This window comes from Manis pentadactyla, chromosome 5 (genome assembly GCF_030020395.1).
Source record: "Manis pentadactyla isolate mManPen7 chromosome 5, mManPen7.hap1, whole genome shotgun sequence".
Classification (NCBI taxonomy): domain Eukaryota; kingdom Metazoa; phylum Chordata; class Mammalia; order Pholidota; family Manidae; genus Manis; species Manis pentadactyla.
In genome coordinates, this window is record NC_080023.1 from 21,327,006 (window position 1) to 21,343,342 (window position 16,337).

General features: G+C 34.7%; 1 protein-coding gene across 6 annotated transcripts in view; it reads left to right on the forward strand.

Moving 5' to 3' along the window:
* Positions 1 to 16,337, forward strand: part of TBC1D19 (TBC1 domain family member 19) — a 147,442-nt gene that overhangs the window by 54,210 nt on the left and 76,895 nt on the right. For all 6 annotated transcript variants that reach the window (XM_057502139.1, XM_057502138.1, XM_057502140.1 and 3 more), the window contains 4 exons: positions 3,854 to 3,917; positions 4,909 to 4,955; positions 7,434 to 7,544; positions 13,147 to 13,219. In XM_057502139.1, coding sequence (XP_057358122.1) covers positions 3,854 to 3,917; positions 4,909 to 4,955; positions 7,434 to 7,544; positions 13,147 to 13,219 — 295 coding nt within the window. The remainder of the gene's footprint in view (positions 1 to 3,853; positions 3,918 to 4,908; positions 4,956 to 7,433; positions 7,545 to 13,146; positions 13,220 to 16,337) is intronic.

A 16,337-nucleotide genomic window follows, 5' to 3' on the forward strand; every position in this document is an offset into this window, starting at 1 on the left:
TCTTGTTGATCTGTCCTTTGGAGTGAGAGGTGTGTTGAAGTCTCCTAAAGTGAATGCATTGCATTCCATTTCCCCCTTTAATTCTATTAGTGTTTGTCTCACATATTTGGGTGCTCCTATGTTGGGTGCTTAGATATTTATAATGGTTATATACACTTGTTGGACCCCTTTATCATTATATAATGTCCTTCTCTGTCTCTTGTTACTTTATTTGTTTTGAAGTCTATTTTATCTGATACAAGTATTGCAACTCCTGCTTTTTTCTCCCTATTTTTTGCATGAAATATCTTTTTTCCATCCCTTCACTTTCAGTCTGTGTATGTCTTTGCATTTGAATTGAGTCTCTTATAGGCAGCATATAGATGGGACTTGCTTTTTATCCACTTCGTAACTTTATGTCTTTTGACTGGTTCATTTATTCCATTTACATTTAGGGTGATTATTGATAGATACGTTCTTATTACCATTGCAGGCTTTGGATTCATGCTTACCAAAGGTTCAAGGGCAGCTTCTTTACTGTCCAACAGTCTAACTTAACTAGCTTATTATGCTATTATAAACACAATCTGAAGATTCTTTTTTTTTCTCCCTTCTTTTTTTTCCTCTTCCACTCTTTATATGTTAGGTGTCATATTCTGTACTTTTTGTGTATCCCTTGACTGCCTTTGTGGGTAGCTGATTTAATTTTGCATTTGTTAGTGTTTAATTGGTCTACTTCCTTTACTGTGGTTTCATTTTCTCTCATGACAGGTATTTAGACTTAGGAGAACTTCCATCTAGATCAGTCCATTAAAAATACACTGTAGAAATGGTTTATGGGAGGTAAATTCCCTCCACTTTTGCTTATCTGGGAATTGTTTAATCCCTCCTTCAAATTTAAATGATAATCTTGCTGGGTAGAGTATTCTTGGTTTGAGGCCTTTCTGTTTCATTGCATTGAATATATCATGCCACTCCCTTCTGGCCTGTAAGATTTCTGCTGAGAAGTCTGATGATAGCCTGATGGGTTTTCCTTTGTAAGTGATCTTTTTTCTCTCTCTGGCTGCCTTTAATACTCTGTCCTTGTCCTTGATCTTTGCCATTTTAATTATTATATGTCTTGGTGTTGTCTTTCTAGGATCCCTTGTGTTGGGAGATCTGTGGACTTCCATGGCCTGAGAGACTAGGTCCTTCCCCAGACTGGGGAAGTTTTCAGCTACTATTTCTTCAAAGACACTTTCTATACCTTTTTATTTTTCTTCTCCTTCTGGTGCCCCTATAATATGAATATTGTTCTGTTTGTATTGGTCACACAGTTGTAATATTCTTTCATTTATAGAGGTCCTTTTCTCTCTGCCTCAGATTCTTTGTATTCCTGTTCTCTAGTTTCTATTGCATTTACCATTTCCTCTATCTCATCTAATCCGCTTTTAAATCTGTCCATTATTTGTTTCATCTCAGCTACTATATTTTTTAAGGTGTCTGTCTCCCTCATGAATTCATCCCTTAACTCTTGAATATTTTTCTGTTCCTCCATTAGCATGCTTATGACTTTTATTTTGAATTATTTTCCAGTAAGATTGGTGACTGTAGTCTCACAGAGTCCTGTTTCTGGTATCTGATGGATTTTGGATTGAACAAGGTTCTTCTGCCTTTTCATAATCCTGTTGGATAGTGAGAAATATTAGGTTTGTGTAGGTGGTGCCCTCTAGTGCTCAGAAGCTCTGCTCTTCAGAGCTGCTCTGTACCTGGAGCAATGCAAGTGGTTGCTGGCGAGTGGTGCTGTTGCTTGCTGGGAGGAGAAAGCCCTTTCTTGCTTCCCTATTATAGTGCCTATCTCCACTGCCAGGATCCGTGAGCCGCACGCAGGGCACAGATTTTGGTTTAATTCCCTAAATTGCCATGGATGGAGCTGCTCTCAGGCTGGCCTGGAGCAATGGTGGGGGGCCCTGCTGTCAGAGCTGGTTAGCTGCACACAGGGAGAAGCCTCTGCATTGATCTGTGTAGGTGCTGTAGGCAGGGCTGCTTTTCAGCTTGTCTGAAACAATGGCAGGACAGCAGGTTTGTGCACAGGTGCCTGCGGGGAGGAAGAAGTAGCAGGCTGCTCATCACAGTGAGGCATCTCGGGGCTGCATTGCTAGTCAGGGGGATGGAATGCCTGAAGCTCCTGAAATTTCCCAACTGCTAGACTGAGTGTGCTGGGAAGATTTTGTCCACCTGTTCCTTCTCCTAAACCCTTGCCCCTTTAGCAGCCCTCTCACTGTTGATAAATCTTTCAAAGTGCCTGCCTTTCTTTTGTCCCAGAGCAGCTGGTTGTGGAGCCTGTTCACAGTCTCAGTCTCTGACTTTGGTTTTCACCCCCTCTATCTCCAGAGTACCATGCAATGTGGGTTGTGCTCCCAGAGTAGATTTCTAGGGCTAGGTATTTAGCAGTCCTGGGCTTTACTCCCTCCCTGCTCTGATTCTCTTCCTCCTGTGGTGGGCTGCAGTGGGGGTAGTGCTCGGGTCCCTCCAGGTCACAACTTTTTTACTGTATCCTTTTCCATCAGATATTCACCTCTTCCAAATGTAGACTGGCTGATGCACTCTTACTTCTGGTCACTCTTCTAGGAGTCATTTTATTTGCTGTATTTTCATAATATACATGGTTTTGGGAAGAGATTTTTGCCTCACTTCTCAAGCTGCCATCATTTTTTTGAGTCAATGCCAAACATTTAAGCATTTTATTGTGAATCAAGTACTAGGAAGTATCATGAAGTTATAACTGTTAGGTAGGTTTATCTCTCTTTTACTAGTGTATCAGTGTTTTGAAACAAAAATATCTGCAAAAGACCAATTATATGGGTGTGTTCTTCATAGATTTCTATTATATATGCTTTAATGCTTTTTGTAGTGGAGTTGTATCTTGAGAATAGATAGAAATGAAGTATACAATCTGCAGTATAGATTGCTTTTAGTCTCCTTACTTTTTGCCCAATTAGCACAATAGCCATATTTTTAAAATTAGAGATATACTATCACTGTTTTAGAACTTTAATACTATACTATTTAAAATTAGAGGTGGAGTATCAGGCATTGTAATAGCCAATATGGTACCATCTTTCAGTATTAATATAGGGAATAGTTTGTCATTTCTCTGCAGACTATTTAGATTTAATAGTATTAGATCTACTTAGATTTAATACTCAACATTTATCTGTCACTCTGGGCTTTGAGAGAGCAGAGATAAAAAAGGAGAGACCACTTTAAGAATGTTCTGGATTCTTTGGATTCTTTATAGTTGCTCATGAGTAGAAGAGAACAAGTTTCTCCTCATTTCATTTTCCCTACCTGCTATTATTCCTTGTTGTTGGACAGGATATGGTGGATGTACTTTGGATAATATTGAAGGACAAGCCACTGAAAGCACCAGAAGGATGGTGTACAAAAAGGATAAATTTATATGAAAAACTGTCTAAATATGTAGTACTGTGTAATATACTGTCTTTCATATAGAGAGATGATGCTACTGACTCACAGTCATACTCTCTTGGCCAGTCCCCCTTGTGATGCATTTCTGAGATTGCTGGATGGAGCAAGAGATGTAGTATGTGGCTGAGGATCAGTTTTTCTTTGTGAAATTTACTGGCCAGCCCAGATCACTTACCTTTTCTTGGACTCATTAGCCCCATATTCTAACTGAGCCATTGAGACTAGATAAAATAGTTAAATAATTTAAATGTAACTCAAAAAAAAGTTCACCACATGTAATGAAATTATTTTTCCTTATGTTTTAGTAGCTCATTAAACTGTTAGGTAAGTTATTGATTCTTATTTTTCAGCTGCATAGCTAAACTTCACAAAATGAAAACAATTTTAAAATTACCTTTTTTAGAGGCCTGTTGGAGAACAGAAAGAACTTCTCAGTAAATGGAATGAAATGGGAACTGATGAGCCAGGTATATGAAGAACTTTTTTTCAAAATATGGTAGTGGAAAAAATTATCTTGGTTGTGGACCCAAAATAACAATATTAACATTTATTTTGGAAAGACAGCAAATTTTCTTCCACACTGATTAACCATGATCTATTTTGTTTGCTTAACTTTCTACTTTGCATTTTTAAAATTCCTAACTTTTGTCAGTGTTCTGTATTATTTTGAGAATATTTAAATCCTTTTTTAAAGCAGCATTGGAAAAACATTTTTATAAAAGAGTAAATTAAATCGTTTGAGTGGAGTTCTTAGATTCATAATTAAGGTAAATACTTTTTAAGCTTTAATTACATTGAGATGTTAGAGACTGCTTAAATGGTATGAAGTCTTAAGACTTCTGAAATGTTTTTAAGAATTTATTTTAATTCTTATGTAATGTTTACAATGGAGTCAATTTTATAAACATGTAATGAGTGACAACTATATATCATTTACTGTAATAAGTAGATGTGTGTAATTGCATGTGTAAATATGTACATAATCCCTCACAATTCTTGTTTAAAAAAAAACATGTGGGGGACTTGGCAAGAACTAAGTGCCATAATAGCGGAAACTGTTACAGAAGTTCCAAAGGGAGAACAGTTTAATACTAGAGGAATTCACTAAGCATGCATTAGTACTACTAGATTCTGTGTACCCTGAGAATTCTCATATAGAACTTTTATAAATATTGACATTTTTTTCTATGTAATTATAAATAGTTAATTAAAATTTTATGAAAAGAGACTCTTAAATTTCTTCTAGAATATCATCTATGCTCTCAAGGGGAGGGACTGTCTTTTCATTTTTCGTTTCCAATACTTAACACAATGTAGGATAAATAATTGATACTCTGGAAGTGTTTGAATTAATCTAGCTGCACAGCAATGTGTGAAAGACCATTAACATTTATTACTAATATGTATTCATATAATAAATTAACTAAATTTTGTTTTAATCTCTCTTACTAATTCTAGATTTAAGCCTTTTCAGACCTGTTTATGCACCTAAGGATTTTCTTGAGGTAGGTTCTGTTGGGTAAATATATGTATTAATAAGGGAAAATTGTGAAAGAAATGATATAAGAATATCTCCAGACAGAGAGATCACCATGTAAAAAGCCCCAGAGCCATTAAGGGGGTGGAATGACATGATCAGATTTGTGTCATTTGTGCAATTTGAAAAATTGCTCTTGGACAATACAATGGAGTATGGAAATATTAGACACAGGTAAATCTATTAGGAAGATTTTGATTAAAAAGTAGTGATTGTAAATCAGGTAGCCTGCTGCCTGGCACATACAGGTGCTCAGTGCATCTTTTCCCTTTTTAGTCCCTCTCTGTTCTAGTAGTCTAGACAAGGTATGATGATGGTTTGAACCAAGAGAAGAGCATTAGAAATAGAAAGAATTCTACAGATTTGAAAGACATTCTAGGGAGGATATGGGAACTGATTAGATATGGGGAATGTGAGAAATAGAAAAGATAAGGATGACCTTTAAGTCTAGATTGGGTAATTGGGCAGAGGTAACTTCCCTTGAGATAGAGAATAGAGGAGAGGAACAGGACCATTAGTGAAGATGATGAGCTGAATTACGTTTGAGAGGCATATCCAGTATTTGAGTGGAACTCTTCTGTAGGCAGTTAGAACTCACTAATTATTTTAACTCACCCATCTTTGATTCCACTCTTTCTCTTGTACCTCACGTGTTATTAGTCCATCAGCAAATCTTGTCCACTTTATCTTAAAAATATGTCTGGAATCCATCCACTTCTTATCACCACCACTCCTACCTCCCTAGTCCAGGCTATCATCTCATGGCCGGACTGTTGCTGTAGTCTACTAACTGTTCTTCCTGCTTCTACCCTTGTCTACCTAGGATCTGTTCTTAGTTCAAGTCCAAGTACAATTCCAAATAAGCCACTCTTCTGGTATCCAATGGCTTCCCATCTCATTCTACTTAAAAGCCAAAGTCATGGCAATGGCCTAAAACACCTTATTTGATCTGATACTCCATTACTTTTCTGAATCCATCTCCTCTTACTTTTCCTCCTTTTACTTTTACTACTCCAGCTCTGTTAGCCTTCTTGCTGTCCCTTGGCTTCCTCCCATCTGAGGGCCTTTACTCCTTGTTTTCCCTGCCTACAGTGCTTTCTCCCCAGGTAACCTGCCTGCCTGTTCCCTAACTCCTTAGGTCTTTACTTAAGTGTCACCATTTAAGTTTATTTTTTATTGCCCATATGTTATATTGAGAGTGAGTTGCTGTGCTAGTAGGACATAGTCTATATTTAACACTGTTGATTCTTTGCTAAATCTTTTATTTTTTAAAGCCAATACCACTGATGTTTTTAGTTTTAATTTAGTGTTTGCAATTTTAGGAAACTCTCTTGGCATTATGGCACATTCCATTTTATCAGCCATTAGTTATTAATTCATTACTGCCTTCCTCGGATATGATAGTGTTTCTACCATCATAATCTCCTTCACTGGATTCTTGATGGTATCTTGCCCTCAAGAGCTACAATTTAAAAATATTTTAAAGTTATTATTATTCTTTCCCAAAACTATGTTAGTTGTTAGAAAAATTAAAAAAAAACATACGTAGGAAACAAATTTTAAAGAAAAAATTTCTCATTTAAAAATTACACATAATACCATAACATAGCAATATACATTACCATTACTACAAAACTAATTATCTTAACTTAATTATTGTGAACATTTTTTCATGTCATTACCTATGTTACCTTTATTAATTGAGGCATATTACATTATTTTGTTATGTGAATTAACCATAATTTAAGTAATTTCCTATAATGAATGTCTAAACTTTTTCATATTTTTTGTTATAAAAGAACTTCATGAACATTCTTCCTGTATTATTTTTTGCAAACATCTTTAATTATTTCCCTAATCATACTCCTAGAAGTAAGATTCCTAGATTAAAGGACACACAAATATCTAAGATTTTCTGTATCTGCTTACTTATAGAAAATGTAAATGGTCTTTCTTGTTAGCTTGGTTTCTAGAATTTCTTCTTTTAATCTTTGTGGGTTTGGTTTAGAGTTAATACCCTGCACTGTTGTTCCACCATCTTTGTCAATATCTGTTCGCAAAAGGGTTAGAGTTGTTTCTAAAATTTTCCCTGGCAGGTATTGCAATCAAGCAATTTAAATTTTTTGTTACCTTCCCTGGTAATGTATTACAATCAAGTAACTTTTATTTATTATTACTATCAAAAGGTTTCCATTCTAACTAAATTCTTAACTTTTTAGAAGTTTATATGGTAGGTCATCAGTTGGGATATTAAATTAAAAAGCATGTCTGTGGTATTTTAACATTTCAACACAATTTTGTAGTCTTTTAGAATGTAATTAAAATTTATACATAACCCCAAGTAGTTTTTAGTTTTGTGGTGATACACCAAGAATATCACCGCAAATTTTAAAAGTGTAAACAACCTGTAAAAAACTAACCAATTTTGTTGGATTTGTTTTTGAAGGTATTAGTTAATCTTCGCAACCCAAATTATGAAAATGGTGATTCTCCTAGTTTCAGGACTCATTTGGGTTTAATCCAAGTTCCTCTGAAAGTAAAAGACATCCCTGAATTGGTAAGTATAGGCATTTGAAAATAAATTAACATATTTTACAAGACACCATTCAAAAAATATTTTAGTGCAACATATACCTAAACCAGTAGGATACTCTGCTCATTAAATAAATGAATAAATTGAAAAGTTTATTTGTTATTGCCCATATGTTATATTGAGAGTGAGTTGCTATGCTAGTAGGACTAAAGATAAGCTTTTATTGGCCTATAAATGCTTTTGCTATTCCTCATTTTAATAAACAGCATACATTTCTAAGACAGCTTATTGAGATTCAGATGTCTGATGTACAACTATAAAACTGATTGAAACAGGTTGTGAATTTTATAAAAATTTGTTAAAGAATGTACATTTTATTTAATTCAACCAACCTTTATTAAGTTTAACCCTGTGAGGCACTGAGGGAGATCAGGGAAAGAAAGATGAGGTGGAGACTTTGCTCTGGAGACTGTCATTTTTTGGTGAGGAAGTTAGTTTTAAAGTAGAGTAATTATTGAAAGGTGAGGAGATCTCCTGATGGTAAAGTTAAGAAATTGACATTCCTTCTTTTCTTAAGCACCCCAAAGCAATAAGGAGCACAGAAATGTAAATACTGTCTTTGGTGAAACTAGGAAACAACTTGTAACTCTAAACATTAATGTATTAAGCTAGAAAGTTGATGGGAGAATGATGAATGGAAGTGTGGTGGGCTTAAGCATGGAAGAAGGTCAAGCCTAAATACCTTTTGAATATGGGAGGTATGGATAAGTGTGCCAGTATTCAATTGGTTATGTCAGCTCCAAATCTACCTTTTTTTGCTCTTCTTCATCATACTGAAGCTGGCTCTTTTGCCAGCTGGCTTGATGTTAGGCTTTATCAATAGAAGAACACCGCAAGACCATAGCAGGAGAAAGGTGCTTCTCTGCCTGGTACCTGCATGGAAGCCAGCATATCAGCACCCAGAAGGCCCAGAAGAACATGCCTCACACCTCGGCAGCCTGCAACCATCTCCAGGCTGTACTCTCCAGCAGATTTCTTGACTACCCCAGGCCTGCGTATTCCTGTGGCAGCCACTCCCTCTCTGAAAGTCTGAGTCTCAGTCTTGAGGGCAGGGGGATCCTTTCCTTAGTTCTTAGTTCCTTCTTGGTGCATTCTCCAAAAAAAAAAAAAAAAAGTTGTTGCTTTCTGCATTTGCTAATTCTGTTTTTCCCCTGTTCATATTTCTGGTATGGTTTCTATTTCCTGACTGGACACTGATTGGTACAAGAAGCAAGATGATTTTTCTCTGTAGATCTTTGGAAAGGCTCAGTAATTGGAGATACTGCATATTACAGAAGGCATTAGTGAGCCATAGAGCTGAAAATGAGATTACGTAAAAGCTCTGTCAGGAGGTGTTAAACTCCCCAGACTCCTACCACCCTGCAAATGCAGAAAGCAACAACTTTTTTTTTTCTTTCCCCCCCACGAGAGACCAGAGGTGTATTTATTTGAGAAACAGAATCAGAAAGACCAAATGGTAAGAGTAATACCCTCCTCCCCTACCACACCATAAGCCTGCCCTGTTTTCTCCTCTCCGACCCTCCACCAACAATAGAATGCCACAGAAAAGACTAACAGAAATTTGGAGAACTCTTACAGAAAAAAAGAATCTGGATAGCTATAAAATTACTTCACAGTGAAGCCCACCGCACTCTGTGCTCAATCCTTGCAGACAGAGTCTCTAGTCAGTTGTTTATTGCTTCATTTTTAAGTGCAACTGATCAGCCTAGGATCTGCAGATATTTGAAATCTTCCAGTTTGAAAGGTAGAGACCAAAATGAAAACAAACAAGTAAAAAAATAAAGAAGAAATATCTAACTTAGGGTATGAGTGCTAATAGTTACTTCAGGTTTGATTCATATTCACACTAACAGTATACTATAGGCCATAACCTGGTAACAGGTTTACTTAGATTTGTGGAATGATATAGGATAGGACAGAAAACATAGCATGTCAGTAGGTCAGGTAGATCTTCATAGGAAGTCCTGACAGGCAACCAGATGCTACTTACCAGCCCTGCAAGGAATGCATGCAACTGGAAATGTGTGCACTTTTTTTTTTTATGGCAGCTTCAGGAAACGAATATATCAAGCATATAGATTGTCTTGGAACATAGTAATAAGCAGTATATAACTATTAACCATTACCACTCCAACTTTGATAAAAAATTAATTTGCAAATTATTTATTTATTTATTTATTTTCCTGTGAAAAATACGTTTTATCTTTATTCCTTCACAGAAGAGCAGGGTTTCTTCATTATTTGATTTTCTCCAAAATTAAACAGCAGACCATAAACTGAATGAAATTACTTTAGATCTCATGGAGAAAGAAGTCAGCATGCACATTATGATGTAGAAAATGACCTCATCCTCTCTTCAAGGAAGAAAATAATGACCTATGCAGTCATGCTATTTGTCCCAAAGTTCAGTATGTCTAAGTGATGTGACTTGATTTTTTAGAGTGACTTGCTTTTCTCAATCTCTGCTTTATTTTAGAGATCAATGTATGTTTACAATATTTAATTTTGATGTAATACAATTCTTTTACTTCCCATAGTGTATTTTCTATGAATATAAAGCAATATCTTTATTCATTTTTCTATTATAGACATTTATATTGCCAACTTTTTCCTAATAGAGACCATACATCTGTGGGCATCTTAATACATATCTCTGGTATAATCATGTAAGAGTTTCTTTGGACAAAGAATACATTTAGAAACAGGAGTGCAGAGTCTTAGATTGCTTTTTGAAATGTTGTAATATGTTTACACATGACCTATATTTAATTTCTTTCTTCTTTGCATTTTGACAAAACTTGATACTGTCAAACTTTCTGACTGCCACCAATAAAATTCATGTAATGACACTAAATGGTTGGTTCAATTTGCATTTACCTTATTACTAGTGACATATAGGATTCTTTTTACATTTTTAATACCAGTTTAGTTTTCTTGTAGAAATTACACACATAATATTAATACAGTTACTGCATTCTTGTCATTTTCTTGGTGATTTGTAGAAATTCTATATGCATTGTATAGCAATTTTATGCATTGAACTCCTCTCTTCCATATGTGTAGCTGGTTTTTAAGCTTCATTTACACTATTTTATGATCTTATGACTTTGTCTACTCATGTGAATATTTAGAATCAGTTTGTCTAGTCATAAAAGGAATCATACCTTTGGTATCCAATTTATTTTTCTTCTTTTGTTGCTTGGACTTGATGTCATATCTGAAAGGCTTTGCCTTATTCAAGATCATGAAGACTTATGCATACAGTTTCTTCCAAGAGCTATATAGCTGAGTTCTTACATTTAGGTTTATGATTTAGTTTTGTGAATAATGTGATGAAATGGTCCCACTTCATCCATTTGCTTGTAGATATCCATTTGTCCAAGAACCACTTGTTGAAAAGACTTATCTTTTCTTATATTCTTGAAATCATGATGGTGGACTCTTTAATCCCAAAAGTCATGTTAGAGGGCAATCTGACAGCATTTGTGTGCAGGATGTTCTTTTATCAGCTGGATATAAATAGTTGCAGCCTTACAGCTGAACACATCAGTAGCTTTGAAAAAAATGACACTCATCTTCTCCCTCTTGCCTCTTTGTTCTGGTTTAATTAGATCATCATCAAATTGTCAAGGTATTACTCATTGTACTATTGTCATTTGTAATTTTTAGACTTATCTGTTCCTTTTTTCTTCCTCTCCTTTCTTCCTTCTCTTTTTTTCCTTTTTCTTCTTGAAACGTTTATTCCAATAACTATTAAGTTAGTATTACACAAAGTGGGAAGGTGAGAGGTGGGGCATGGTGGCCCAGAATGCAAATTATTTTTAAAGTGTTAGAAGTCCTTTTAGTAGTCATTCATACAAAGTGCTATGGCTGTATAGACAAGGAAGTAGCAGATTCTTGTGGAAGTAGTAGGAAGTCTGCTCAGAGGTAGTCATTTGAACTAAGTTGAAGGAGGTTGCTAGATAAAGAAGCAGAGAGGGAATAATGCATGTTTGTGAGTGGGACTAATTATGTCTTCTGTCTGTCTGAAGGGGACTTGGAACTGATGTGGATTCATTCTTAGCTGTTGGAAAACCAAAAGCCTGTGGCTAAAGTCCAAAATATTATGGCTGCTCTAAAAGTACGGTTAGTTTTTCCTTTTCCTGCAGCTGTTAGGGAGAGTTGTCCCTGCTTTTCCTGAATCATGTGGCCTGGTGATGTAATGATTCTGACTCATGGAGGCATGGTTTATCTGTGACTTTGTTCTGTCTGTGGGAGTATTGAACTTGGCGAGACTCAGTGAGTCTTATGATCCCATAATAGATGGTTCTTAAACCTACACTCATCTGTGTTAAAAGGAAATTTCTTGAAACTGAAACTTATTAGCTTTAAAGTGAAGTTGCTGACTAATTCCTGTTTACTAATTCAGTCATGTGGAACAGCAGGTTGTAACTAGAGCTCAGTATCGTGGTTCAGTTTTTATTAAGTCCACTACTATGCCAACAATTCTAATGATTTCAATGAAGGAAGAATATTTAAAACAAATGGAAGACTGGTTGAAATGGAAGAATAACATTAAATTTTTACCTTTTTAGTTATTAAAGTTGGTAACATAATTGCAGTGCTTTTTAAAAACACAGATAAAAGCCAAGTTTAATTAAAAATTGAAATATACTGGCAGTTATTTAAAATCAATACAAAAATGAAATGTGTGTGTGTTACACTGAATAGCTCTTATGAGGGACACAAATAAATTACTAACTTAAATTATAATAGATAATTATGAAGGATTAAAACTAATTCCATTTTTTAAAGGAGAAGGAAGTTTGGTTTTAGCAATTAGAATGGTAACAAAACGCTGAGGCAAATATTAATAGAAATATTTAATTACTTAGGGAATAAAAATAAAGTGAATAATATTGGATTGTTACATATTTAAAAAATAACCAACAAACATGATTACTTTCCCTAGACATTACTAGATAAGTAGAGGATGTCTGGAGAAAAAAATCTGATTTATACTTATTTTAGCAGAGCACTTGGTAGTCTAATTTTGCTTTAAAATTAATTTAAGTTGTTTTGGATATTTGCAGTGGTTAGTTAATTAAAAGCTGAGTGAAGTACCATAGAAAGCACAGATACAGAATTGTATTGGTAATTTTAGACAATGAATTTAGAAGGCAAAATTGGTAAGTACTTTTTGTGTGTGTGTATGTCTTGGGAAAGATTTGAATGTAATTAGTTCTTTGCTCAAAAAGATAATTATCATTCCTTATTTACTGATTAGCCTATTACCTAAAAAGGCAAAATTTTGGACTAATGCATTACTATTTAAGGCTTAATAATATCCTTTCCTTTTTTAGATTTTTTGAATGAAGCAAAGATTCATTTTAAAATGTGATTTTTTACTGTGTTGTACACCTGAAACTAATGTAATACTGTGTGTCAACTACCCTTCAATAAAAAATTATCTAAAAAAAAAAATGTGATTTTTTTTAAGGTGATGTTTAGGTGAAGGTGATTTTTTTAACTGATGTGTGTAGCAAAGTCTGAGATGTATGTTAACTCTATGTATGTTATTTTTCAGAAAGAACTCTTCATAGAACTCGGCTTAACTACAGGACAACTAGGTATAGATGATTCTACACAAGTGCCTCCTGGTTAGTATTTCTTCCATGTGGCACATAATAAATGGTAAATAAGAGTGAGTTGAAGGCTTAGCTTGTCTTTTCCAAATTCATCTAGTTACTCTTTTATGTTTTTTTGCCTCTCCTTGGTTATTATTAATTATTGAATAGAATCTCACATGTAATGACCAGGTTCAACTAAATTTTGTCTTTTTATTTGAAGGTCTGTAAAATAATTTTGAAAAGTCATTAACATACATAAGTCATTTTGTTGGCAAAATCTTCATTGGCAGCACTCTTATTTCCCTTTACTGGCCATCACAATCTATTTTTATTATTTTTCATATCACCAAGTTAATCACACACTGACATTCTACCTTGTATAAACTTAGGATTTAAAACTGATATCTTATAAACTTTAATCACCCAGAATATTTCCCTAACTTTTCTCTTTTTGCACATAAATGCAATGTGTTTTTCATAAAGACAAAATTGGTATTTAGCTTTATAATAACCAGAAAGTAAAAATTAACCTAAAATATAGGAGGCCTACATTGTAGTGGGAATCATATTAGACAGGAGTCAGGAAACTGTTCTAATTTTTCCTTGGCCACTGCTTAGACCTATGTGACTTGGACAAGTCACTTTGCATCTCTGCATTTGTTTCTTCCTCTATGCAATAGGGAAGTTGACTGTTTATTATTATTGCTAATAATATTATTAATGTTATAATTAATGATATAAGTATTGTAATTGCTAATAATAAAAAACATAAATAGTGAGTACATGCTATGTGCTATTAATGTATAATGCATATTGAAAAGTACATATATTGTAAGAGAATGGCTCAATGAATTTTTATGAGTTGGACACACCTATTAAAATACCACCCAGATGAATAAACTGAAGCCCCTCCCACCCTCTTTCAATCTTTATCCCCCATGTCAAAGAAAACCACTATTATGATTTCTAGCATTATAGATTAGTTTTGACAATTTTTGAATATCATTTGAATGGAAGCATACAGTACATATCCTTTGAAGTTTGACTTCCTCTGTTCAACATTATGTTTGTGAGATTCAGCCACCATTTTTTTGCATTATAGTGTTCCATTGTATTAATATATCACACATTTGTTTATCCATTTCACTGTTGATGGGTATTTGGGAAGTTTCAGGTTTGAGTCTATAACAAATAAGGCTACTATGAATATCCCAGTATGTGTCTTTTGGTGAATAGATGTATATGTTGAGTGTGTACATCTGGGAATTCACTTTCTCCACCCTAGAGTTTGCATAAGTTCAGCTTGAATAGATAAGTGCCAAAGATTTTCAAAAGTGGTCGTACTAGTTTACACTTCCACCACCAATGTATACGAGTAGTGGCTTCTCTATGTGCTTGCTAATGATTGGTGTATTACATCTTTTGTTTTAGTCATTCTGATGGTATACAGTGACAATGCATTATGGTTTTAATTTTCTAGGATAATGTGAGACAGAAGTATTACTACCATTTTAAAGTTGAAGAAGTGGAGATGTTAAGTAACTTGCCGAAGGTCAGAGAGCTAGTAAGTGGTAGAACCAAGATTCAAAACTAAGCAGTCTGCCTCCCCTCTTTATCCCTTAGATAGTCTTTTCTTGTCTTATAAGATGATATCAGATATCTTATAGAAAAAGGTATTGCTATGGTTTGAATGTTTGTGTTGAAGTCCTAATCCCCAAGGTGATGATATTAAGAGATGGGGCCTTTGGAAAGTGATTAGGTCAAGAGAGCAGAGCCCTCAAGCATGGAATTTAGTGCCATTATGGAAGAGTTCTGTAGCCCCTTCTGTCATGTGAGGTTACAGTGACAAGTTGGCAGTCTGCAGTCCAGAAGAGGGCCTTCACCAAAATCCAATCACACTGGCATCTTGATCTTGGATTTCTAGCTTCCAGAACTGTGAGAAATAAATGTCTGTTGACTATAAACTTCCCAGTCTGTGGGTATTTTTTTATAGCAGCCTGAAGAAACTAAGACAGACATCTTATATTTCTGTTCATGGCCAGTGATAGCCATATATAACAAAAGAAGAAGGAAATAACAATACAACCTTGAACGATATTTATGCTTTCGACTTTTGAAAAATCCTTAAGAATTGCTTAAAATTATTCTAAATCTTATAGTAGCTATGCTTTAGAAAACCTAATTTTTTTCTTAATCTAGTGGATAGTTACTTTTCCCTTGATTCATTCATAGTACAATATGGGCCTGCTAAGGGCCAAGGACTAGTGAATACATAGATAAGACATCTTCTTTACTCTTAGGGAAGATACAGTAGAATATAAGGTTCAGGATAAGAATTAAAGTGGTATTTGCTGTGATTATATACAAGGGGCAGTTGGAGCAGAGGAGAGAACACCCAAGTCGGCCTCGAGGAGGTTGATAATCTCTTCAGTTGATAACAGTTATTTTTGTTCTCTTTGCTTCTCAATGCAGGACTGCTAAAAACTGGGTTAAGTTAGTGTTCATCGAATGAGATCGTTTCTGGTGGCACAGTACATGGATTTTTGCCTGACATGAGGATTGCTAGTGAGCAATACTACTTGAAAACAAGAGTGGTGTCATGTATGATGACTTTTGCCTAGAATTCATTGTTACTTTTATTTTTTTAGCCTGTGTCTATGACTTTGGTTAAATTGGATCTATTGATAAATGTTTGAAGATGTTGCTAATACTTGTGTTTGGCTCCAGGCAAATTTTAAATTTAGGATTAAGCTATGTGTGACTTAAGGGAACTATATCTTTCTTACACATCTTAAAAAACCCATATTATCTATGTTTTATCAATACTATTATACAATTTTTATGTTTGAAGTGCATTCCTCAAAAGTCCTTCCCTGTGTAGTACAGAATCCTTATTTAACAATAATAAAAAAGCAGGCTTATTTATTATTCCTACAAACTCTCATGAATATGCATTTATTTTAAATATGCACATGAATACACAAGCATATTTACTATGGAAATTATAAGGCCCATGCTAAAAAGGGTGAGCAGAATCAACATTCTTTCATAATACTTTATAATAATGGAGGATCATATGTGTGACACTGTCTACATATAGATAATAACAAATCTTGACGGGGATTCTGCTAAATAGACACTTTCTACT